We start from the raw sequence: 27145 nt of genomic DNA, 5'->3' as shown, positions 1-27145 counted from the left end.
CACTGCACGGCTTCCTGAGTTCACCACACTGCTGTTTATTATTACCCTTGGCTACTGCCTTTCAGCCAGCTTTCACTGCAGAAGACTCTTCATATTTAAGCCAAATTTGAATTAGTGTTTCAAATAAGATTGTCTGGGGCACTATGACAAACACTTCACTGAAGTCTAGATATATTACAGCTATTGTCTTCCTTCCATCCATCCACTAATTTTTGTAATTTACTCTAAAACGCAATCAAATTTGTCTAGCATTATTTTTATTTATAAAGTCCATCTGTTTATTGCTCATGGTTCTGCTATCTTATGTGGTTACAATTTTTTCCCTCTTACCATTACTTCCATTATTTTACGAGGGGTTGAAAAAACTAAGAAAGTTTGAAATAATACTTTTAATCCAAAAAAGTGGTTGGTTAAGGGCTCAAATTTAACTCTATTTAGGTCTATTATAATGCTGTCATGCTTTTTACTCTGCTGTGTAAGAAAAGAAGCACAGATCGCGACCCAGAGAAACAAACTGTACTACCCCTAGCCACCATAACTGTCACACAAGATCAGGGAGGCATGATGGTCTCAAGCCAGTGGGGTTGGCTGCTTTTTATTTAATTATGGATTTTTAACATAAATGTTTCAGATCCATTAATTTGTACACATCGCAGCCGATGGCACCACCAAATCTCCTTGTTTGTTATCTTCCCCTTTGTTCTTCCCATTTGTTGCATCTTGACAGTTCTCTGGGCAAAGACTCTCTCTTCCCATGTTTGTGCCCAGCACATGTGCCCTTTATAATGATTGGGGACTTTTGACAGTAGCACAATGTACATAATATTGGAAGAGAAAAAATCTTGACTAGCCCCAGCTGGAAAGGGTGCCCAGTAGCTGATGAGTCACTGTTTGGAGTTTAAGGAAAGGGGCACTATAGATATCAAAGAAAGTACACAAAACTCAATCCTTGATCCTTCAGGAGCCTCTTCCAGCAGGTTTGTGACTAAGTGAGACGAGAGCCCTCCTGTCCCCCGCCACACCAGCCAATCCAGAGTCCAGGGTCCTCGGAGTTCCCACAATGAATGACTGCCATTCCCAGCCCCTTTTTGCTTTGTCCCTGTTCAGATATACATTTCTAAATGTTTCCAGCTGCAGCAATAGCACCAACAGAAAGTTCTGCCGGCTGGCAAGGTGGCTAGTTGTGTAATCTCGCTTTTGCTACTGCACTGTACCCCTGGGAAGCCTGAAGACCGACAATTTAACCTTTTTATGTGCGGATTGAATAACTAGCTCCATTTACAGCAGTTTATGTGGCATCCCAAAAGGCACCAGCTAAACACCTGAACCCAGGCAATCACCCACCTGTAACAAGAGCTTTGCCATGTAATAAATACGCAGCCCAGTAACAAGACAGATAATCTCGTAATAAGAGACACTTGACTCAGTCTTGTTCTTCCAGTTTTTTCCCTCCTTCTCTATACCACTACGATAAAGTAAAATCTCCATGTAAAATGAAAGTTAACCACATCACTTCCATATAATTGGGTAGACTTGTTTCTAAATTTGTATCTGATTCCCCTAACACAAACAATTGAGAACGAGTGCAGTTCAATGGTTATGAGTAGTAAAGGGGAATCAGAACTCGTGAGCTCTATCCCCGCTTCTACCAGCAGCTCACTGTATGCCTGTGGGCAAACCAGTATCACAGAGAGGAGAACAATCAATGATTTAAACAATAAAAATCAGGATTTAAATTAGATTATTTTAAATTTAAATTTAAATATTTTAATTTTTAAAAATAAAACGATTTAAAATTACATTTGAAATTATGACAACTTATATTACAGTCTAAACTTCCTATAATCTATTACAATTATTTAAATTAAACAAAACATTAATATTAAAGTGGTATATTTTTGCTGCCAATGTTTTAAAGAAAATCAAACTACTGAACTGGCAGAAGTCACCAGCTCAGCGATGCTAAAGTGGCAAAGTGCTAAATCAGCTTTTCACAGCAATAGCCTTTTCTGCAGGTGGAAAGAATGTTTTTTTCCTTTCCACTAGTTCAGTTCAATGATTAAATTAATTCAAAATTATGAAACTGAATGGGAGTTAAAAGAAAGACTGAGTGAAAATACATGTTATGCTATATAACTGCATAAATAAATGCATAGTCTCTGGGTTAGTAAAAAGAAGTACCAAATTTAGTGTAAAGGCTATTTTAGTTTGCAAATCAACATTTTTAATGGCTACCAACCAATGACAATCGACTTTTATTTAGGAAAATAACTAAAAAGTACAAATGCAAAAATGATTAAAATTGCTTGTTTAAATCAAGGTTTCCTGTCTGCTGAATTAAATCGTGATTAAAATCAGTTATTTAAATTGCTTTGATTTAAATCAAGCCACCCTGGTTTCTTGGTATCTCCTCCTGTTAATAAGTATGCTCCTAAGGACTGCAGAAATATCCCCTATCCAACTCTGTCAAAGCCTGTCATTTCTGACCTCCTGCCACTCTGCTTTTGCCACACAAATCTCTGGTAGCTTCAGGTCACAGCTGAGGTGCAATGGCACAGGTTTCCAGTGTCAAGAGTGGAATAAAAGGGGCTGCCGTAAGTCAAGATGCAGATGCCTGGCTGAGATGTGTGGTGTTCAACAGTGATTAGTAGGGGTGTCACAGCAGGTCAAAATCAAGATATGTAGGGCAGTACTTTCTGAAAAAACTTTGGACAGGGTACAGCAGGGCATGCTGGCTCTCAGAAGCTAGGCACTCTGGTAGGGTGAAGAAAGGAGACATTTTTAAAAGTACACTGGGAGAACATGGCAAAGACATTTGAAAAAGAAAGATATTTACTGCAAGTCATTTGATTAAAAACACACTTGAGGCTAAATAGGCCTCCTTGCACAGCTATCTATCAATACAAATACAAATAAAGTGACAGAAACCAATGCACTGAGATTAAAGTCAGAATAAGAACCTCAACAGAAGTAATTATCACTTGACAAAAGTGAGAGCAGAGGCCCCGACAATTATTATGGGACTCCAGTACCATGCTATTGAAACTACTGAAAAGCACATCTGTTACTGAAAGAAGCCAAAATTCTTACCGGGGAATCTTCTGCTCTGTTTCCAAAGGAGTTTGGGCTCTGGCAGAACATCGTCCCTCCTGCGTTACGGGGGGGAAACTGCATTATAGGGGGAAGAGATTAGCTCTAGGCAAATAGGTGAAGGGCAGAGGCAGATAATAAAGGTCACAGACAAAAATTGTCAACCAACAATTCCACCCAAAGTCTCCTTTTAAAGTCAATAGGCCAAATCCATAGTCTTTAATCATATGTTATCTCAGCCAAGTTTTCTGGAGCAAAGGGAAGTTCACCCTAATTAAGAAATGGAGCAAAAGTGAGTGAAGAAGTCAGGAATTGCCCAATATTTACAAGAAGAAGAAGAAAAAGACCCAATTAACACCAACTGGTCGTCTTCTTGGCAATCTGAGCAGAGAGGGACCAAATGGGCCATGGAGGGTCCTCTTGCCCCTAAAGGGGTTCCATGCAGGGCAGGCAGGGTTGATGCATTTTGATGAGGATGGGAGAATATGGGGTGGGGGAAAGATCACTGTGCCACATCTATTTTGTATATTAAGAGAGAACTCCATTCTCCAGGGTTCTCAGTCTAGCACCTTTCATGACTATGAAATTCACTTAGTTAAAAATAAACTGCCCAGAGGACAAAAGTGAGGAAGCCCTTCTGTGACTCTCATTTGCAAAGCACAGAATGCTGTGTCCCAGCAAGGAACACCCCTACTCTTTTGGTATGTCTCTGCTGAGCAGACCCAAAGCAGTACTGAGTTTAGAGAGCAAAATGGATGCCAACATTCCCATCCAGCAGAGGGAGAAACAGACAGAACTCATCCACCACTAACGGCTTCTGACAACGCTCTTGAGCGAGACAACAGTGAGGGCCTGGACAATAAGAATGCTTTCCCCTCTACCTAGCACCTTCCATCGGAGGACATTAATGCACTTCCAGATCTGTTAATTTAGTCTCACACAGCACCCCTGGAAGGTACGTAAGTATCTTACCTCCATTTTACATAAGGAGAAACTGAAGTACAGCCAGGTGAAGGAACTTGCCCAAATACACACCAGAAAATCTGCAGAAGAGCCAAGATGAAAACTTCTCCTTTCCCTCTAGAGGCCCAAATGCTGAGCTGGCTTTCTCTCGCTTTCTCTCTGTTCATGGGGGCGGGGGTCTTAGTCTAATCCTGGTGCAATTCTTGCTGCTCTTTCTTAATCCTTCCACCTGTGAGATAATTGCCAGCATTCTGGAAAGAACTCAATACTAATCATAGACTCGCATGTAAAGAGACAAAGAGCCAGATAAAACGGAAGAAAGGAAATCACAGGGCCTGAATTAACCAAGCACATATGCATCAATTCCTGAAGCTCCGCTAAACCAGCCTCTCTCACAATGGATAAAGGGCTCAATCCTGGGGGGGAGGACTAAGAAAAGCCACATCTGTAAAAGATGGGCTTAACCTTCTCCTGTGCACATTGTGGGGTGAGATAATATAAAAATCAAAGAATTCAAAATGAGCTATAATTAGTAATACTTCACTGCTTATGATTCAGCCATAAATAATAGCTGGGGATAGCTACTCCTTTCACCCTGTCACTCTATCCAAAGGGCCAGTGCTCACAGCAGCTTCAGCTCCCAATGCTCTGATCAAGTCACCCCCTGCCGCATGTCTCTTACACAACAGATTCAGACTCCTGGCCATCAAGAATCTAAGTCATCTCATCCCTTACATCTCCACTCTCATTTCCCCCTTCTCCTGATCCCTTCTTTCAACTCTGTATCCTTTTTTCATTCTTGACTTCACACCTTAATTCATGCTGCCCCTAAACTTGGAAAACTTTCCCACTTCCTGTCAAACAAGTACCCCCTCTCACGCCACCTGCAAACCCCTCCTCAAAACTCACATCTTCCAAGAGGAACCCTCCCTTTGTCTCCTTGCACTCACCAATATTCACCCTGCAACATCCTTCAACTGAACAGTTGTGCTGTCTGTCTTATCTTGCTGTGTCTCATCTATCCTGTATAGTAAGCTGTTCATTGCAGAGAGTGCATCTTAGTCTCTCTGTAAAGTTCCGTGGCAATTTATGGCACTGTGTAAGGAATTATTAATAAATAATTCCACCGTCCTCTCAGGAAATCCACTTAGCAGCTGGAAGCTAACCAGGAATTTCCCTTTCAGAGCAAGTATAGGATAAATCTAGGCTATCCAGTAGTTTTAAAAGACATAGTATTCTAGTGGCTAGAGCAGGGGCCTGGGTGTCAGTACTCGGGGTTCCATTTCCCACTCTCCCACTAACTCACTCCATCTCTCTATACCTCAGCTTCTCTAGGAAATAACCAAGGAAAATAAATACTTCACCCCTTCACTGGATGCGTTTGATGATCATTGATAATGCTTCACACTTATTATTTGCTGCCTTTCGGACACTTTATAAATACCAACTAACTAATCCCTACAGTTCCCCCCTGTGCAGTGGATCAAGATTATTTTTCCTACTTTACAGATGGGGAAACAGAGACACAGATTCATGCAGGGTCTCACAGGAAGTCAGTAGCAGAGCCAGGAATACAATCTATATCTTCTGATTCTGAGGCCCCTGCTCTAAATATTAGACTATCCATATGTGTGTGTGTGTGCTAGGTATTTCTAAGGCATTCATCCACATAGTATCCTGATGTAGTGTCAAAGCAAATTGCTACAGGCTCCATTTCTGAAGCAAGCAATGAAATTCTCTCACTCTTTTTTCTCTTTTTTGGGGGGTGGAGGGGGAACAGATTGAGGAATATTTGAACAGTGAAACTGTAACTGTTCATGAGAAAGGCTGAATAGTAGCCTCCCAGCTCTTAAAACAAACTGCTGAGAAATGACCAATTGGAATGCCAACAAATGGAGCTGTAATGAGCTCATCTCCGGAAAGAACAGAATCAGTCTCCATCCACTAAACACGCCAAACAAGGAAACCTGTAAAAGGGATTCCAGCTCCTGAATCAGTCAGACAAGGGAAAGAGACAGAGAGAAAAGTGAGGCCTGAAATATACGTCTTTTCAGTTATTTCTGGAAAGGGAAACAAAAAGGTGGGGGAGGGGCGGTGCATTGGAAAGCTGACAAAAATCATTATTCTCTATAAATTGCTTTGACATTGTATAGGCAGTGACCTTCATAGCACTACCAGTTTAATGGCATTTACTTCAACAGTAGCTGATTTCACTATTAAACACGGATGCACAGCACAAGATTATACAACTAAATCACTCTTGTAAATATTTAATATCATTGCCTTACTTTTTTTCCCTTTTAACAAATCACTATCAAAGACAGAGCACACAGTAGAAAACATTTATTTATTCTATCCTGGAAAAAGCTTTAGTCCTCATGCATTTTATCTATCTAGTTCTCCAAATGACTTTGACACTTGAAAGCCCTTGTGATCAAAACAGTCTGAAGGAAGGCAATTTCGCAACCATTTAAGAACTGATTTCATGCACTGATCAACATCTACCAAACTTGCCTGACAGAACAGCATAAAGTTTAACCCAGTAGATGGATAGCAAATACCTGAAGGAGAAAATTAGTAAGAAAGCTACACTGGTTTAAATAAAAGTCATCATAGAAGACAGAAAGAAAGAGAATCAAATATTTTTCCCCAGAATTTTTTAAATCATTATTTAGGAAGTGAAAAGGAAAACACCAATATAAAAATGGAATCCCATGTATGTAGCCCATAGACAGTACAATAATGAATACATGTGCACAACAAAATATATTTATTGTTATGAATATTCAACACTGAACAGCATGAAATAAACTGTCCAGAGGTTTTTGAGTTATGTTTTATTAAATATACAGTTAACTGATGCCACAATATAAGTATAAAAATGCAGCAAGACAAAGTTACTAATGAAGCACACATAACCATATCTGGCAATACAAAACTTACCGAGAAACTGAAAAGCTAAGCCTGGAATTGGGTATTTTGGGGGAGGCAGGTCATTTTTAAAGACATCCATGCTTATGTTTCATATATTCAGATTTTTCCAGCATCAGAAAGAATCTTTCTAGTGCTGTGGCACAGAATGTCTGTCATGCCACAGTAACAATGATGATCTATTCAAACTGTCTATGAGCAATGCATGAAACTGCTCAGTGTAAAAATATTCAGAGATACCAATAACTTAATAAATGTATTTTAAGCAATTTACACCCATAGAAGAAAGGAAGGTAAGTTAACAGCTATTTAGTAATGGAACATATGTTTGATGAAGCAAATTTCCAGGGAGTTCCAAATTCTGGAAAAACACAAAGAAATTGGAATCTGGATGCTTACGGGACAGATTCTGATATCCTTACTTATGTTGGATAGTGGCTCACTCCACAAAAGTCCCATTAACTTCAATGGGACTATTATGGAGTAAGGTAATATCCACCAACAACAAGGTTATCTGAATCTGGCCCTAAAGGCCATGATAAAAGCGTTAGGCTAGTTGAACTTGCAGGACAGGCAAGGAGCTGTCCAGGCTCATGTAACCAGAACTCACCGAAAATGGAAGAAGCTCTCCAAAGTTCTGAAATGCAAACTCTAAGGACTGCCAGGAGCTGTCCAGGGTTCTACAATGTACACTGACAACAGCTTTATCACAGAGCTAGCCAAGGTTCTGTAATCTGTGTGTCATGATCTAGCAAAGTGCTGTTCAGGTTTCCAATCTTAACTCACAAGGCAAGCCAAACAGTATATGAAGTTCTTTTATCTGCAGTCACCAATCTGGAAAATGACACTTCACAGTTTGATTCCCAACATCTTAAGATGAATCAAGAATTATTCATAGATCCAGCCCAGAAACACACATTAAAAAGACAAAGGCTCTTCAGTTGTATGCAGTGTTGTTGTAGCCCTGTTGGTTCCTGGATATTAGAGAGATAAGGTGGGAGAGATAATACTTTTATTGGACCAACTTCTGTTGGAGGGAGAGACAAACTTTCAAGCTTACACAGAGCTCTTCGGGTCTGGGAAATGTACTCAGCATGCCATAGCTAAATACAAGGTGGAACAGATTGTGTAGCAAAAGTAGTTAACACATATTTCAAGGGACCATTCAAGATGAAGCGGCTCATTAACACCTCTCCAATCATAAGGAGGGAAAGTTGAAGGTGTTGTGCATGTTTCTTTTGAGGATGAGGACAGAGAGAAGAGATGTCAAGACAAGTGTTCTCCCACAGGTGATACAGTGTTTTTGTCTTTTATCATTTTTCTGTGATTTCATTTGAGCATGTCTCGTTTCATCCGCATAGTTGATACTGGGACATTTAGTGCACTGGATGAGCTATACCATGTTGTGATGGGCATGAGTCAGACCCATGAATCTTGAAAGGTGTGTTAATCATCATAACAGTGGAGATGTGACTAGAGGTTTTGCATCTGTTGTTCTGGAAGAGATTGGTGCCGTGTTGAGTTGGTAGGTCCTGGCCTGTGGGTGGCTTATTTCTGATGATGAGCATGGAGAGTTTGCAGGGTTGCTTGAAGGCCAGAACAGGCAGTTCAGAAAATATTTATTTCAGGATGTGGTCTCCACTGAGCATGGCTTGTAATTGTTTAATGATGCCCCATATGGTCCCAGTGTGGGTAGGTGACAACTACAGGTGTGCAGTCAGAGGGGTTTTTATTTCTGTACTGAAGCAGGTTCTCTCAGGGTATTTGGGTGGCCCATTCCATGATGCAATCTACTTCTCTGGTGGAGTGTCCTTGTTTGGTGAAGATGGTTGTAAGTGTGTTAAAGGTGTATATCCTGGACTTTTTCCAGTCAATGTGGACTCCAAGGTCTATACCCCCGGAGTACAAGAATGCATCCATCACCACTTGTACAAGTCGAAAGGTAACAGACAACAACAACCACAACAACTATTGGGGCATCTCCTTGTTGTCAATACCTGGCAAAATTCTCACCAGAATTTTGCTGAATTGCCTTGTGCAACACCTTGAACAAGGGCTCCTGCTTGAGAGTCAGTGTGGCTTCAGAAAAGGACTTGGGACTATAGAAATGGGGTTTGCAGCTCGTCATCTTCAGGAGAAATGCCAGGAACAGAACTCCAACCTGTACATGACTTTCATTGACCTGACAAAAGCATTTGATAGAGTCAGTCAGGAGGGTCTTTGGAAGATCATGGCAAAATCTGGTTGTCTGGAGAAATTAATCACAATGGTTCTGCAACTCCATGATGGCGTTCTCGCTCGCATTGTGGACAACGGTGAGTCATCTGTACCATTCCCAGTCACCAGTGGAGTCAAGCAGGGCTGCGTGTTGGCCTCAACTGTCTTCAGTATGATGTTCTCTGCCATGCTTACAGATGTTTTCTATGATGTGACACCGGGATAGGCATCAGATACTGGACTGATGGCAAGCTCTTCAATTTGAGGAGACTACAGACAAAGACGAAGGTACAGGAAGTGACTGTTCGTGATCTTCTGTTTGCTGATGACCATTCCCTGAATGCCAGATCTGAGTCTGACATGCAGCAGAGTATGGACTATTTCTCTTCAGCTTGTGACCACTTTGGTCTCACAATCAACATCAAGAAGACAGATGTGATGTACCAGCATGCACCAGAAAAGCCTTATGTAGAACCTACTATCACAGTGAATGGCCAAACCCTCCAGGCAGTGGACAAGTTCACCTACCTCAGCAGTACACTGTCACATGCAGTTCACAACAATGATGAAAACAACACTAGAATTGCCAAAGCAAGTGTGGCCTTTGGCAGACTATGGACAATTGTGTGGGAGCATAAAGGTATTAGTCAAACAAATCTGAAAGTTTACAAAGTCATTGTGTTGCCAACTCTGATGTATGCACGTGAAACCTGGACACTGTACACATGCCATGTTATGAACCTGAATGACTTTCACCTGGGCTGTCTGAGGAAACTGATGAGGATAAGATTCCAGAGGCTATGTCTCCACTGCGCACCTTACAATGATACGGCTGTGCTGCTTCAGCTGTAAGGTGCGTAGTGTAGCCGCTCTTTGTCGCCGGGAGAGAGCTCTCCCGTGACAAAATAAAACCACCCCCAACAAGGGGCGGTAGTTTGGCTGATGGAAGAGCAGATCCCGCTGATGAAGCACTGTCCACACTTGTGCTTTTCGTCATTAAAACTTTTGTCATTTGCGGGGGGAGATCCGTTTTCTCACACCCCTGAACGACAAAAGTTTTAATGACAAAAATGCCAGTGTAGACAAAGCCAGATACTGAGGTTTTCATGCAGGCAGGCATTCCAAGCATCCATACTCTGTTGATGAAATCACACATGAGATGGGCAGGCCATGTCACCAGAATGCCAGATGAGTGACTGCCAAAGAAGATCTTTTATGGTGAGCTAAAAGAGGAGAAACACTCTCAGGGAAGCCAGAAGAAATGTTTCAACACTAACTCACTGAAGATCTTGCTCATGATCATTCTACCTGGTGAAGTTTCATCCATACTGGAGCTACAGTCTTTGAGCAGAGGAGAACTACTGAGGTAAAGCGGAAGCATCAGCAACATCAATCTCACAGCAGCAGCATGTCCGCTGTTAATCAAGTAAATCACAGTGGCATCTCTCATTCAGTGTGCCACAGACAGTTCAAAGCTCAAATTGGCCTGATCAGCCACTCACATGCTGACAGAAACCAAACCAATCAGTGATGTCATGGTCATCTTCGAACACAGTGTCCAGGAACTTGATGGTAGTGTGGGAGTGTTCTGGAGAGAGTTTAATGGACAGGTGGTGATTGTTGAAGTTGTAGTCGAAATCTATGAGGGAGTTTAGGTCATCTGCCCAGAGGATGAAAATTTCATCAACGTATTTCAGGTATATCATTAGTGGCATGGTGCATTTGTCCAGGAATTCTTCTTCAAGATGGGAGCCATCCTAGTACTCATGGCTGTTCCCACGGTTTGGGCGAAGTGCTGTTGAATGTAAAATTGTTATGGGTGAGGATGAAATGGATGGTTTGGACAGTGCATTTGGGGTGTATATCTGAGGGTTGTCCTTTATCTTCTAAACATTTGAGGCAGGCAGTGATGCTGTCATTGTAAGGGATGTTGGTTACAGGGAGGTGACATCCATGGTGGCATGGACAGTATTCTGAGGGAGGTTGTTAATGTTGAGGAGTGTCTGGAGTACATCAATTCAGTCCTGGAGGAAGCTGGCCTTTAGTGGGTGAAACAGGACAATCACTACCACTCTCGAATGAACTCACACAGAAAGATGGTAAACACCATATCAACTGTGGGTGAACACTTTTCACAAAGTGATCACTCTGCATCTGACCTCTCAGTCCTCATCCTCAAAGGAAACATGCATAACACTTTCAAAAGAGGAATCTGGGAGTTTAAATTAATAACTTTGCTAGATACTAAAAGTCATGGACTGAATACAGACATTGGATTTATGGTTTATTTCAACAATCTATAACCCATTTAACCCATTCCCCAGCTTTTTTCCCCTTTCCTCCCTATAACTGGAGAAGTGTTAATGGACCACTTCACCTTGAATGGGCACTTGAAATATGTGTTAAATACTTATATTAAACAATCTGTTCCACCTTGTATTTAGCTAGGACACTCTAAGTACATTTTCCAGGCCTGAAGAAAAGCTCTGTGTAAGCTTGAGAGCTTGTCTTTCTCTCCAACAAAAGTTGGTCCAGTAACTTGTCCCTGGGTCAACCCCCCTTGTCTCTAAAGGCTCTTCAGTGACATTTATTATAGCCAAGTTTTAATATTTCATGGCTTACATCAACTAACCCTGTACATAACAGAGAGTATTTTTTCTGATCTGAAGCAGTGATCAGCTCATTTAGAATGACCCTGGTCATTATTAGAACTATTATTTAATGAAAATAACATGTACTTTAGAAAATGGAATAAATTCTAGTTGTAGATAACAATAGTTGCTTTAAAAGCAGAGTTATCGTCACACTCAGATTCTACATTTTTCTTATCAACATCAACTTCTAATGATAAAAGGATTGTGTGATTTTATATCGGGGTGGGCAAACTTTTTGGCCCAAGGGCCACATTGGGGTTGCGCAACTGTATAGAGTGCCGGGTAGGGAAGGCTATGCCTCCCCAAACAGCCTGGCCCCCACCCCTTATCCACCCCCTCCCACTTCCTGCCCCCCTCAGAACCCCAGACCCATCCAACCCCCCTTGCTTCTTGACCCCTGACCGCCCCCTCCCAGGACCCCCCGCCCCTAACTGTTCTCTGGGACCCCACCCCCTATCCAACCGCCCCCCGCTCACTGTCCCCTGACTGCCACGACCCCTATCTACACCTCCGTCCCTAACTGCCCCCAGGGACCCCACCCGTATCCAACTCCCCCTGCTCCCCATTCCCTGACTGCTCCCCCCCTCAGAACCTCCACCCCATCCAACCGCCCCCTGCTCCCTATCCCCTGACTGTCCCTCGGGACCCCCTGCCCCTTATCCAACCCCCCCGCTCCCCGCCCCCTTACCATGCTGGAGCCAGCCACACCGCCATGCTGCCCGACAGGAGCAGCAGGCCAGAGCGCTGCCCACATGGCGGCATACCTGCGGGAGAGGGAGGACAGTAGGGGAGGGGCTGGGGGCTAGCCTCCCTGGCCGGGAGCTGAGGCGCCAGGCAGGATGGTCCCGCGGGCCAGATGTGGCCCACGGACTATAGTTTGCCCACCTCTGTTTTATATCATACATTCGAATATATAAAAGCACACCCACAAACAATTCCCCAGTCAAAGTTGATTCAAGGGTTTTCAGAGAAAAATATCTTTAAACAACACAGACAGTGGTTGGTGTTAAAAAGTAAGCACTTATCAACACATACTACAGAGACTCTTCTTATTCTACATGTAGGAGAGAAATGTGGCATCTCAGACACCACTGTGTGGTAACTTTTGGAAAATGCTGCTGACATTTTAATGGTAACAATTGTACACACAAATTCTCAAAGCACCAGTTCTATTTTGTGTTTGGAGCCTTACCCCAAGAAGTAGGTTTAATACAATTGTTTCTTTTAAATATACTGCCATCTCTGACTTTAACAAGAGCAGGAATAAGAGCATATTTCCCCAGACCACTGTCCAACTCGATTTAAAGCCCTACTCTTCACTGGATTAATCCAGTTTTGCATCAGTGTTATTCCATTGATTCAATAGAAGTCACACCAATGTAAAAGGGGTATAATGCAATGGAGACTATGGCTCCTAATAAAACTACCATGACACCAAATCTCTAAGTAAACAATGCATAGATGGCATCTCAAAGATCAGCATCCCAAAGAAAAGCCTATTGAAATACACATTATGGTGCTTTATCCTGGAAGGTGCAGCGCACCCACCCATGAGGCTGAGTATCTTCAATTCCTTTTTACTTCCGTGGTTGTGGAGGACGCTCAGCACCTTGCAGAATCTGGCCCTTAGTCATTAAGAGTGAAAATACTGGAGCAGGGTAGGTAGTATTACACACTTACCAAAAGGATGACAATCTTTGCAATAATGATTCTACAACCATCGTATAGCATATTATCAGCTAATCTCCAGTCACAATATTTACCATCAGGCAGAGCATTGCAGACAAGACTGCTGGTTTTGAGTATTCATGCCGGATGCATCAGATCCAGCTTACACAGCACATATTTTATCAACTGTTCAATGCTGTAATGTTATCAGTCTCACCCATGAAAGGCCACAATGGGCCTTAAAGCAAGAAACCTGCATCTTTCATTGGGTTTCATATTTTGCAGGGCTGTCTGTTGTGTAAGACAAGGGGCCGATTTCAGTTTCTGATGACATTATCATCACTTTGCGCATTACCATAAAGCCCAGGAAATAAGCTATTACCCACCATCACTCCTCCCAAATGTTATCACAGAGAATCATGCATTCACAAAACTGCATTAACTGTCAGAATTAGAGTCCATTTAAACAGCAGCTGTTCCTTCATTCCTAAATACGTTTTCAGTTCAAAACTTCATCCTGTACTGGCCTCTTTATTAACAGCACCTTTCAACAGATACAGAGAAAAATCAGATTTTTTTTTTAAAGAAGCCACAGAGATAAGTTCCTTTTCCCTGCATTACTATGACCACACATGGAATATTAAAAGAAAATACAATTTCAAAAATGCCATGGACACTTAATCATTAATGATTGTATGTTTACACTTCACCTTTCGTTCAACTTCAGCAATGACGCTGAAGCAGTATCACTTTCTGTTTCTAGTCGTTCCACTCTCAGGTTCTCATGCACTCGTCAATGTCTGTTTGGTTTATTAGGGCTTCCCACACTTAAGGGAAAGGTTTGCTCACCCTAATTTTTTAAAACAAAGAATTTAAACTCAAACACTAAATTCAGGCTCTAACCTACCTGCCAGCTTCCCCTTCAATTCTAAAATTGTGTCCTTGCAAAGATAAAACATATGTACTATATTTACAAAGGAAAAACATTATTTATTAAGATCTTTTTTCCCCTCTCTGCTGCTTTGCATCTTTGTTACTGTCCACTGGAAAGACTCCAACCTGCAGAGAAAAAACACTTTAAAACATTAACTGAAAGCACTAAATATCTGCCAGGAAAAGGCACAGTGTCTCTTTAAAAGTCAATAGTAAATTAACTTGCCCAAAAGAGTGCAATAATTAGCAGTTAGTAGCTTATTAAAAGGATGGCAAAGGCCAAGCTGCCATCTGGGATCTCCAGTTTCTTGTGATTGTTATTATGTCAAGATGTGCAAGTTGCATTAGCTTTCATGTCACCACGCTTGCCCTTACTTTACATGTAAATTTTAATGAAAGATACAGCACTTTAAAAATCAGACGTCTATCAAAAGTGCTATTAGCCTGGCTTTTACAAAACATATGGCCTGTTTCTCTACCTTCACATCTACACACCGCTGAATGCCAAAAAAAAAAAAAAAAAAAAGAGCGCCTTTTAGTTGGTATCAATTAAATACTCTCTTTGTGCAGAGTGAAACCTGAGCCCCATCAGAAACAGCAGACTACAATACCACATAAGTGGACAATATTTTTGCTGCTGTTTACAAACAAAGCAACCACAATGTTTATAACTCTCAGAGGAATCATTCTTCTTAATGAAAATTAAAGCCAATCAAGAGTCAGCTGATTATTCACATATAAAAGATACAGGTTCAAAAAAGGAGAATGAGACAGTAAATAAGATATTTAAAATTATATATAAATTGCCAAACACTTAACACATTATTATATATTTTGCATGCACACACATGTAAATATATACATACATTTTCATATGCAAAAACCATGATTTTGTCTGGAGAGTTCATATTGTAATAACTAATCTGTCTGCATTTAAAATATGTGGTTAAAATGTAGGAAAATTTTTTGCAACATTTTTGCACAACCTTGGTTCTTTTTTCTTAGTCGAATTTCAAAAAATGTATGAAAATTTTTCTAAAGAATTCTGATATTCAGAAAATGTCTTCCACCTCTATAGGTAAACAAAAACAGGATGAATGTTTTCTCCTTCAGATTTTGAAATCTGGAAAATGTTGACCATTTCTATGTATACAGGATTTTAGATACAAATTAAAAATAATCTGTGATTGGGTAAAATAAGAAATCTGCAGCACTGGCTTTAATTATTTAAAGGTGACTCATTGACAGGTAACTCCATGTTTAAAATGACCCAGTTCCATCCTATTGTTTTTATGGACTGGACATTTACAAACCGTAAAACAAAGTGTTTCACTTTTTTAAACAGCAGCGTTAAAAGGAAGTAAATAAACAAAAATCAAAATCCTCCTAATAAATAAACCAAGCAATTTATTTTTACTTTTAAAAGAAAGGGAGAAAAAAATCACACAGATTTTCAAAAAATCAAAAGGAGGAGAGGTAAGGGGGAGGGGAACCCAGAAAATCCACATTCACTTTTAAAGCACAAATACATGTCAGACATTTGACAGGACAAATCAACAGTTTCAGCAGCACAGACAAGGCTGCCAATATAAATGTAATGGTGTCTTTTTTCTGTGTCTTATATTAGATATTTATAGAGCATAAATGAGTTTCTCTTCATAATTAGTTACTGGCATTTCACTTAAACATTTGCATAAACCCTTGGCTACTCAGCTGAACTTACTCACAGGATTCTTAAATCCTAGGGGTGTTATTGGCAAAGAACGGGAGATGATTTTGCAAATCACTGGTTAAACTCCAGTAATTATTTACATCAGAGGCCACAAAAGGTGGTCACATTTTCTTCTTTGCCATCACCTCCTATTCAACACGATGACATGGTGTTAGAAAAACAACCCTACCCCACCCAAAAAGAGTAAACACAATATTGGAAAGTCTGACACATTTACCTGGATTAAGACTAGCCTGGGTTAGGAAGCTGACCAGACTTTTGACATGCTAAGGGCTACAAAGGCAATTTACCAGGTGCCTTCAGGCCCTAGTAGCACACATTTGAAAATAAAACAAAATAAACTGAACTAAAATGTGCTTATTCTTTCTTCCTCCTCCTTGATGGGGAGAAATTGCTGCATGTTTGAATTGGACAGCAATAAAAACCTGCAGTTGATCAATTTTTCACCCTGACCTCACATTTATGGATGGGGGGAAAGGCAAGGAACACAGACAGTATTTTAGGACATTTAGGATTGGGGGTTGTATGTGGCACTATGGATACACTTTGAACATTCTTCTGTTACAAGAAACCGGTTACTTTATCAGGTTTGTACTTAATCTCCATGTATTTTTGTAGTTTTTCAATTCATCAGGTGAACTCTTGATCCAACCGAAATCAGTGAGAACATTGCCACTGACTTCAGTGAGACCAGGATTCCACCCACTAGGTCAGATTCATTCCTAATGCAACTCCATGGAAATCAACGGCATCACACCAGGGATGAATTTGGCCCATTTCCTTTGGAGACCAATCTCAATAGAATCTTAAGCCAAACCAACAGTGACAATAAAAGGAAAAACACTGCAAGTATTAGGGGATTTATAGCGAGGGGTAGCGGTAAGGCCAATTATCGTTTGCTTAACCAAAGGCTTTCAAGAGAACAATTGATATAGAAGAATGTGACTAGACATTAACTCCAGCTTAATAACAAATTACAGTTGAATATTTATGATTTATTTTTATATCATGTATATGTGTAGAAAGGGATAGGGAAATAAACACAACATAATTATTCTGTAATTCACATGTCTCTCCTCCGTACAAAAAGACTGGCACCACAATCCAAGCCAAAATAAATAAAAATCTTATCCACCCTTCCTTGAATTTGATGGTCATACATTTACTTTACCTCTATAAGCACCATGTTCTCTTTGATTTCAAATGTCTGATGTAATCGCAAACATTACACATCTACTCAGCTTCCAGGACCTAAGGAGAAGAAAGCACATGGACGCCTTCCTCCTTTTTTGTATTCAGTCTTGTTGTAGCCAGGTGGGTCCCAGGATATTAGAGAAACAAGGTAACATCTTTTATTTGACCAACTCCCATCAGTGAGAGACAAGGTTTTGAGCTTACACAGAGCTCTTATCCAGGTTCTGAGGAAGAGCTATGTGTAGGCTCAATAGCTTGTCTCTCATCAACAGAAGTTGGTCCAATAAAAGATATTACCTGTAGCAGGGTGATCACCCGCTCCTGGCCCAAAGGGGTTAAAAGCCAGCCCTTGGAGAGGGCCAGGGCTGGGAGCCTTAGGCTGGGCTGATTAGGAGGCAGCCTCAGCTGTGGCCATTCCCCAAACAGACTCAGCTGACCCTATAAAGGGGCCGCTGGGCTGAAGCTCAAAAGACTCTCTCTAGCTTCTGAGAGGGAGGGACATGGCTGCAGGGACCTAAGCAGAGTACCTAGATTGGAGCAGGGCTGGGGAAGGGCCTGAGGGGCTGGGGGAGCTCCAGTCTAGTATTAGGCCCAACAGGTACTGGGGTTGCAGGGGACAGCCCAACGTTAGACAGAGGCAGCAGGGCCAAACCCAACCTTGCCTGTGATGAGTGGTTTATACTGCAGTCTACCCCAGGGTGTGGGGGCTAGCTGGTGACTGGCAGTAGCCTATGACCAAGGCGAGGTAGGGATAGGGGGTGGGAGTTCCCTGGGGAGGGGAGACCCTGCAAGTGAGAGGTTACTGCCAGGGGTCAGCACCCCAGCATACAAGGGGCACTGGGTCCAGGAGGGACACCGGGGCCCGGCGTAAGCAAGACACCAGCCTGCAGAGGGTGCTCCAAGGCTGGAAGTAGAGCTAATTCCCAGGACACCAGCAGGAGGCGCCGCAGGGATGAGTCCCATGCGCTTACATTACCTCACCCACTTTGTCTCATCTCCTTTTTTTGTCTGCTAATACCACTAAAAATAACCATATGTTATCTTCAGCTTTCCATGAATGCACTGGAAAAAAATGTCCTGCAGCCTTTGAAAGCATGAGATGAAGAAGAAATATTTTACTGCAGGAGGACCCATAAATGCAAGATGTGGGATTCACTGGTGGTTGCCCCCAATGACAAACACAGAGTCATGAATTGAATACACTTTTTGAAGATGATTTACAAATTCAGATAACCAATAAGGCCTCAACTGAAGTTCTGTGTCCCGTTCTGGGTGCCACACTTCAGGAAAGATCTGGAGAAAGTCCAAAGGAGAGCAACAAAAAATTGTCTAGAAAACATGACCTACAAGGAAAATGGGCTTGCGTAGTCTGCAGAAAAGAAGACTGAGTGGGGGACATGATAGTTTTCAAGAACATAAAATGTTGTTTTAAAGAGGAAGGCTATAAATTGTTTTCCTTATCCACTGAGGACAGGACAAAAAGTAATGGTGTTAAATTGCAGCAAGGGAGATTGAGGTTAGACTTTAGGAAAAACTTCCTAATAGTAAGGGTGGATAAGGACTGGTACAAATTACCTAGGGAGGTTGTGGAATCTCCATCATTCAAGGTTTTAAGAAGTGGTTAGTCAAACACCTGTCAGGGATGGTCCAGATAATACTTAGTTCAGGGGAGTGGACTAGATGACCTACCGAGGTCCCCTCTAGCCCTACCTTTCTGAGATTCTATGCAACCTTTGCTTGTGCATGAGGAAGTGGCTGCCACTCTTTACAAAAAAACCACAAGAATGCATAGAAATATGGACCTTCCAAGATCATTTATGGGTGCATTCTGGATTGCCTTTTCTGCAGGCTGTGGAACATATGAAAATGTTCAGCTGTGTATATGTAACTACAAAGTTAAGTTATTTCTCACACAGAATCATGGAACTTTAAGCAGCTGATCACTATAACTAGAACTGCAGTTTGCAAGTTTGCTGGTAATTTTTTAAAAAATTACCATTTTCATTCGATTTCACCATAACAACTGAATTGACTGTGGGCTACATACTCCCATGGTCCACACTCCCAGACTTCTGTGAGAGATTGCCTGAGTAAAGACTTCAGGGTTTACCCCTAAAAGGCCTTGTTTACACTACAGAACATTACCCCCCAAAGGATGGGATAAGCGGGTAATCACAGTTGCTGAACAAGAGACTTGTCCTAGTCCACACTGACCACTAAATCGTGTTCAGCACTGTGTCAACTAACTTGATTGTTGGCAATTGTAGTCAGTCACAGTAACATTCTGTCATGTACACCTGGCCTAAGGAGCTTCCACTTTTAACAGTACATACATGTGGGTATAGATTGCACTTCTTCCTAACTAGAACACCTCAGGAACCTTGAACAGAACACAGAAGAAAGCATACTTAGAAGCTTCAACTAATGAAGACAATTCATTTTTTTTTAATTATTATTTTTTTCTAGCCAGAACAAAAATTATGGTCAGTGAAATTTTTCAGCCCAACCAACAGATTAACATAACGATTTGTCAAATTATTTAAGAACCCAATAAATACAAATACAGCCTGTCTTTTTTCTGATGTAATGCCTAGTGTCACTATAGAGAGAGGCTGTTTGCCAAACCAAGTGGCTACATGGAATTCAGGAATCACAGGAAGGATAAATGATAACCAGGCACAGATGATTTGTGCTCTCAAAGGAAGGCTCATTGTGAGCAAATCCCTCACCACCTGCATCCTCCAAAATTCACAATGATACCATTTCCATTGGATATTTCAGCCCCCCAGCTTCCTTATAGGCTTAGGAACAAGTATGAGACTCCACTGTGTCCAGACCACACCAGCTCAACTGGTCAGATTTTCCAGCAATGTATTTGTTAGGCACTAGGGCTCAGGACAATGAAGTCTGTTAGTCACTCTGTCAAAGCGCTGGTTGGGAACTAGGACAAAGGGGTTGATTTTATTTGAATAAGTGTTCACAACTTATCAATTAATTAATTTTCCTCTCCCTTCTCTCTCCTCTTCCAATCACTTGATCCAATCCTCTTCGAAAGACTAGATCCACAGCAGGTTTGCGACGCTTAGCTTTTTTGACAGTTCTGATTAGGGATGGATGGCTGCCCTGCTGCATGCTACCATAGGTGTGAACTGCAGAAAGGCCAGTTGGAACCATACATCAGTTCAGCCACCTCGCTCACTTTGCTTTAATGAGCTGCAAAAGAGACCCTCCATTTAGCAGTGCTGATTCTTCCCCATCTCCCCCCACTGCTCCTTACATCTCAATACCCTTTGGGGAAAAACAGGGTTTTTTCTCTTAAAAGACTCAGGGAAGTAAAGAAAAACAGGCAAGAAAGTACAAAATTCCACCCGAGTTAAAGAGAACTCGATTTGCCACCCTCCAATGTTTATGGCTTGATCCCACTCCAACTGTAGTCAATGTCAAAATGCCCAGCAATAGTATCATCCCAACATGGCAGGGACATCAGTGCCAGCTAACTGGCCCCTGCCCTTCTGGCTCTGTCTTGTGTGAAACAGATTGTCAGAAATTTTGCCCTGGCTTCTTAAACTACAGAGCATTTGCCACTCTGTATAGCCCACATTGCAGTATAAATGATGAGACACTTAAAGCCTTTGAGACAAAGATGAAGCATTAATCTTAATATATATCACCTTCCATAATTCTAGATAAAGCAACAGGAAAAGGTTGATGAGAGTTCTTTTTTAGTTAAAGTTCTAATGTGAACCATATTCATAGAAATAAAATTTCCCCCATGACCATGAACATTTCAATAGCAGATCAAGATTTAAAATTAAAAGAAAGCAATCTCTACCTTTACTTCTACCTATAGATAGGAAGTTGTGCATCCAGTTAAGTAGAGGTACGGAGGTGTGTCCATCATGGAGGAGGCAAGTGAAAAGAGCAGGAGGAAGGATAAAATATAAGGTCACTGGGCACACTCACAAAAACAATAATAGGAACATAAAACACACACAGCACAAAAACAACAGCACCCAACAAAATACTGTGAAAAGGGAAAACACACCACAACTAAGCAACAATGTGATGCTTAAACAATGGACAGTGTGACTAGCCACGGTCTGTTTAAGCTCTTTGGCTTTGGTTTGATTTTTCTATAGAGAAATGCAAACCGCCCATGCAACAGCACTTCAATGATACACAGCACTCCACATCAAATGCAAAACAGGGGCAACAACAGATTAGGCAGGGTAAACATCTTGTGGAAATATATTTGCTAAATATTTTCCACATATCAATAGTGGAGTAAGATGAGAAACACCGCAGAACTTCTCCAGGCACACAGTATTTGTATATTACATTGACACAGCATATAATATGTTTATACACACACATACATTTACACATTATAATGTATATATTATGCACATATATACAGTAAATACTTATTAGAGTGAAATGATAGAGAATTGGTTGGCAAGAAAAGAGCAGCCACTCTTCCTTGATGTGAGATGGATAAAGGATGATGGCCTGTGATTCCAGAGCTCAATAGGTTTTAGACTATTCACTAGGCAAGTAGCTATGGACAGAGTTGTGGGCTGTGATGTGGGCTGGACTGGGTCATGTGACTCCTTACACCAACCAGGTTTCAAATTGCAATCTAAAGACCAGGTGCATGCCTTGATATAATCATTTGTATTGTAGGAAGAACAGATCATGTCCTAAATCATGTACATCCCCTTTAATACAGGGAAACAGTTAGGTCTCCTCACAAAATCCACTTTCTCCAGGTAAATCTGATTAACCATGAGCCTTTCCAGACATTAGGTTCCAATTTGTTACCTCTTTTAAGCGCTCTGATGGCTGGATATCCTTTTCTAATCTGGGCAACCAAAACTGTGCACGTTATTCCAGGAGTAGAGTTACCAAGCCTGTATTCAAACTAACATTCACTTAGAAACTTACTCCCTCTTTTATGCATCCAAGCACCTGCTGGATTTTTCTGCTGAAGTTTAAATACTTTAATGTTGTGGCTTACCCTTGGGTTCATTTCTTCAGCAGCTTTGCCTAAGTCATTAACTATTTCATTACTGTCTAAGTGAGACAGGAATCCATCTCCAGTGCTGCTCCATCCTTATTGAGCTTCCTACATGCCAATGAGAGGTTGACACTAAAACACTGACACAGTCCAAAGCTCTACGGAATCACCTCCCCCACCCTCTCTCTCTCTCTAGTCCCCGTATCACAGCCCAGTGCCCAGGATGGAACCAGTGAACCCATTTTGCCACAACCAATAAACAAGCAACAAAACGTGTAACAAACTCCAGGCTGAGCTATTTAAATGTGGACTCTGATTTAGGCCTAAATCTTAATAGTAGCCCTCACTGGGGTTAGCCTAGTTAATTTTCCAGTGCATTTTGTTCCTTGCATATTTGAATATTTTAAGCTGCAGATGTAGAATGTACAGACCATTATATGTAATTTTCTCCAGGGTGCATAATGAGCTAGAATCATGCCATGATGGCTATTAGCATGTTTTTGCAAGAATTTTGCTCTGGAGAAAAAAAAAAAGCAAACACTGAGGGCCGCATTTACCACTCAGGGCTGAGAGTCATTACAACAGGCATCAAAAGTAAGGAAGGAGAAGAGAAAAGGTTTGTGATGGTGCATGGAAGGGAGGAACATTTCTCCTTTTCTCTCCTTTACATTTATTTTCATTTGTTTCTATCCCATTACAAGCATCATGGTTCACTACAGTCCCCCAAGAATCTCTGCCCTGGGCATTGGTAATGCAGCCCAGGTTGGCAAACTGCCATGGGTGATGGGAACATAAAGGGGGTGAAAGGCAAGTGGCTTGACTGACAAATCCACCCTATGCCATGGACCAGGTTGCCTTCTGCAAGCCAAGCCCAGTCCAGAAAGAAGCATAGATCATCATCATCAATAACCATTGACTGGCAAGGAAGGGAAAGACAAAGGACTTACCTTGTTCACTCATCATCAGGTGTGAGAGGCCTTTGAGAAAGAGAGAGAGGAAGTGAGAAAGAAAGAACACAACAGAAAAGCAGAAAGACAAATATACATACACACGCATTTTGATCGATAGATATACAGATCAATTGCTTATGCAGTCCAATACCTCCTGGTATTGAAGATCACATACTTGAGATGAACTAAGTATGAATATCACACTGTGCACACACATCCATTCCATAGCTTCCCATGTCAGGCAGGAAAGCTTGTGTCACAGCTAGAGAAAGTCCGATGTCAGTTGCAGAACTGTCTATGGGACTAGTGATTCAGAAGGTACCACATACAACTGTGGTTAATTGGACTGGAAGAACCTTGGCCTGTGGTGAAGATCACCTGTAAATCTACAAGGGGTCACTCACAAACCTTGAAGATCAAAACCAAGGACAGCCTCTACAACTAGACATTAAGAGTCAGTGTTGTGGTGGCCAGCAGAAGCAAGCCCAATATACTACCATGCTGGCTGGTGATTAGTCATTTGTGCTAACTGCATGTACACACCCAGCTGGACTCATTCATGAATGTGGCAGCTTCAGCACATAATTTTAAAGAGTTAATAATCACCTATCAAAAAATTAATAAAAGCCCAGCAGACCAGCTTCAGAAACAGATCTCACAGGGGCTAGAAAAAGGAATCTCTTAGCCTATTTTCAGTACCAATCCTTTCCTATTCCTTTCCCTTAATGACTGGAGATTTGTCTCCAAGCGGCAATGTGGAGACTGCCTTGAAGTTATTCTCTACAATTCTCAGGGGTAAACCAGCAAGAGGTACAGCCACACTTCAATGCTGGAGTTTCAGCTGCCAGACCCATTTGGAGAGATGGGGGTGAGATAATCACATTCATTTAGCCTCCTCTCCTCCTGTGAGCAGCACTTGGGCCCTCTTCCAAGAGCTCTATTCTGGTATTCATCCAACACTACTGCCAAACCAAATTAAAATCCATGTAGGGCCCAATTTTCAAACATGTGTGGTGCACAACTGCATGCATAACTTGTCTACACAAATGCAAACTGCATCTGCAAATCTGATAACTAGTGTATGCACATACCTAGTTAGAAGTCTTGCTTGCTTGACCAATTCATCTCTTACCTTGACTCCTTCTCCCCATCTCTTACCCTACCCTACGCTGAGGATATTTCAGATTTGATGCATGCATGCACGCACACACCTTTTTAGCTCCCTTCATTATGGAAGTCAAACAACATTACAAATGGTTCATTATTTCAGAGGGACCAAGATGTCAGATGAATCTTTTAGAATGAAAGATTTTTCAACAAGCAGCATGTTATGTTTGTATTTATTTATATCTCTTTTATAATTTTTCCCTTGCCGTGGTGCAGGAATGTAAAATCCAGATCATCCAGAGAAAATGTTCACCCAAAGAGAACTCCAAGCCAGATAAGGGGATTAATAACTGTAAAGTCTGAAGAATGCAAATATCTGAATGTTCTTGGGAGATTACTGTAGATTTAGAAAAATAATCAGAAACACAATATATGTTTAGCAAACAATTGTTTAATTTTTTTACTATAAATATACACAGCAGATTTGTTTTGATGGGACATATTTCTGATTTTTAAATTAAAAGGCAATTGGCTTATATAATTTTATGCAGTTAAGGGGGTTGTGTTGGGTTTGTGGATACGTGTATGGCCACTGGCACCATTACTTTGGATGGGCAAATCTCTTGTCAGTTCAGATGAATGCCCAAAAAATTGTCCAACCCAGGAGTAGATCAAGATCCTTAGGAATTATGATTTGAAGAGGCCTTGAAGCAACGGTGATTCAGTGAACAACAGCTGGCATGGCACACTGCTAATGGCTATCTACCACAGGACATAGGGTGGAGACAGGTACCTGATCCTCAGCCCCTCAATTCATCTCAAAGAAGGGAGAGGAAGGCAGCAGCTGGGAGTCATTTGCTTTGGTGATCAATGCACCCAACATGCAGAGCACAAATTGTTGGCCATCTGGGGGTGAGGGACAAAGTCCGTTGGGGAGTTCCTTCCAAACTTTTGGTTGAGGTATTGCCCTGTTTGGAATTACCATGAGAAAGGTTCCCTAGGGAGATTTCCAGCCCTTCCTGATTCTGCTCAGATCCAAAATAAAAGATCAGCCTCTCACATAATATTTTTGTCCTGATGTTCCAGTCCCAGTTGGGCACAGGAAGCGCAGAGGGCAAGGTAAAAAGTAACAGCCCAATGAAGGCTTGCTACTATTTTTGAATCAGAAGGGAAAAGGTTTGGTTTGAAGCTGTATGGGAAAGGTTATTTTATCCCAACTGATTTGCCCATCTGAAATCCTTGCATAGATCCTTATGTTGCAAACAGAAGGCCAAAACTTTCCCAACCCGAACATGAGATCAGATATTAATAATGAATAACTGCTTCCCTCATCTGAATCCCATGTCAATTGAAAATTGAATCCCATGTCAAAGTTGGGAGAGTACAAGGTGAGTGAGAGATCTCAATCTGTCTCCAACCCACCAATAACCCCCAGAATCTTCAACCTGCAGAGCCCTAATTTGTGACACCAATCCTTTAACATGTGCAACAGAGACTACAAATTAGTGACGCTAAAAACAACAGAGGTGGAAACTTTAAACGATGTTGAGGTCCTTTCAGCTCTAACATTTTCGGTAACCTGGGTTTCAAGATGCTGCATTTGTTACATAAATTTATAAAACACAGAGAGCAAGATCAGCCCACTGTCATGTGGGACAAAGCTAAACTGTGGTCTAAAATGGACAGGCATACCGCCAGAAAAGTCATACAAGAGCTGTGAGAAACTTGCAAGCCTGAAAGTCAGCCCAGGTTTTACCACAGCTCTAGTTATGTATCTATTTAGAAAGCAACCATCATTGTGATATTTAGGCACCAAACTCAAATGCCAAAGAATCTTTCAGCAGACAAAGACTGAGTTATGGTAGCAAATGAAACCATCAGGCCATGATCCTGCAAGCCCTCCATGCACACAACTACCATTAACGCCAATGGGTGTTCCATGCCTGGAAAGCCCTAAATGAAATTCTGAGGTTTTACTGGCTTCAGCCCAAATTGAGGTCAAACTTGCACTATTTCAGCCAAGTTTCACTTTCAGTCTCTGGTTTGTTCAAGCAGAAATTCAGTTCAAACCCTGAAGGCTGCAAAGCCAGGCAAGATAAAACTGGGAAAAGGTTCGCACAAACCCATGTGAACCACAGTGGCCAGATCTAGTCATCATTATGATGAAATATTTGTTGAGCATTGACAATGTCTCAGCACTAGGTTAGTGCTTGTTAATATTTCCTTGGCTGACTAAATTTATATGAGATCCAAACTGAGACTGGCATAAAAGGGAAAACGTATTTCAGAGACTTGCTCGGGATTACTTCTGAATGGAGAATGAGCTAAACTAACTTCCTGAAGCCTGGATCCAAGAATTTTCATACCAGTTGAGACCAGAAATCCAGTATTTTGCCTCCCACAATGGCTGATAGCAAATGGTACAGAGAAAGGTGCAAGAAATCAGGTAATGGAGAGTTATGGAACAACCTGCCCATAGAGGAAGCTTATTCCTAAACCCAGGGAGTTAGTGGTTCTCCACTTATGAAGTCAAGATGTGAGCGACAGTGAGAATTGCAATGCTTCTTAGGAAAGCTCACCACAGCTTTCTGTACTGATGATCATTCTAGAGCAGCGAGTTAAGCTTTTGAAGCACACAGTGAGTTCAAGCCTTTTGAGAGTCACCTTATATCAGGGAGCCTGAAGTTGA

The 27145-nt window shown here is 41.4% G+C and overlaps 1 protein-coding gene across 27 annotated transcripts in view; it reads right to left on the bottom strand.

The window, feature by feature from the left end:
- Nucleotides 1-27145, bottom strand: part of NRXN3 (neurexin 3) — a 1373290-nt gene that overhangs the window by 1233047 nt on the left and 113098 nt on the right. For 23 of the 27 annotated variants that reach the window (XR_012639977.1, XR_012639978.1, XM_074956036.1 and 20 more), the window contains exon 4: nt 23347-23376. The exons of the other annotated variants lie outside the window; for them this stretch is intronic. Coding sequence is in view for 21 of the 23 variants with exons in the window: in XM_074956036.1 (XP_074812137.1) it covers nt 23347-23376 (30 nt within the window). In the remaining 2 variants the exon portion in view is untranslated. The remainder of the gene's footprint in view (nt 1-23346; nt 23377-27145) is intronic. 27 annotated transcript variants of the gene reach the window in all.

This window comes from Natator depressus, chromosome 6 (genome assembly GCF_965152275.1).
Source record: "Natator depressus isolate rNatDep1 chromosome 6, rNatDep2.hap1, whole genome shotgun sequence".
In the NCBI taxonomy this organism is placed as follows: Eukaryota; Metazoa; Chordata; order Testudines; family Cheloniidae; genus Natator; species Natator depressus.
This window is presented reverse-complemented; position numbering and strand designations above follow the sequence as displayed.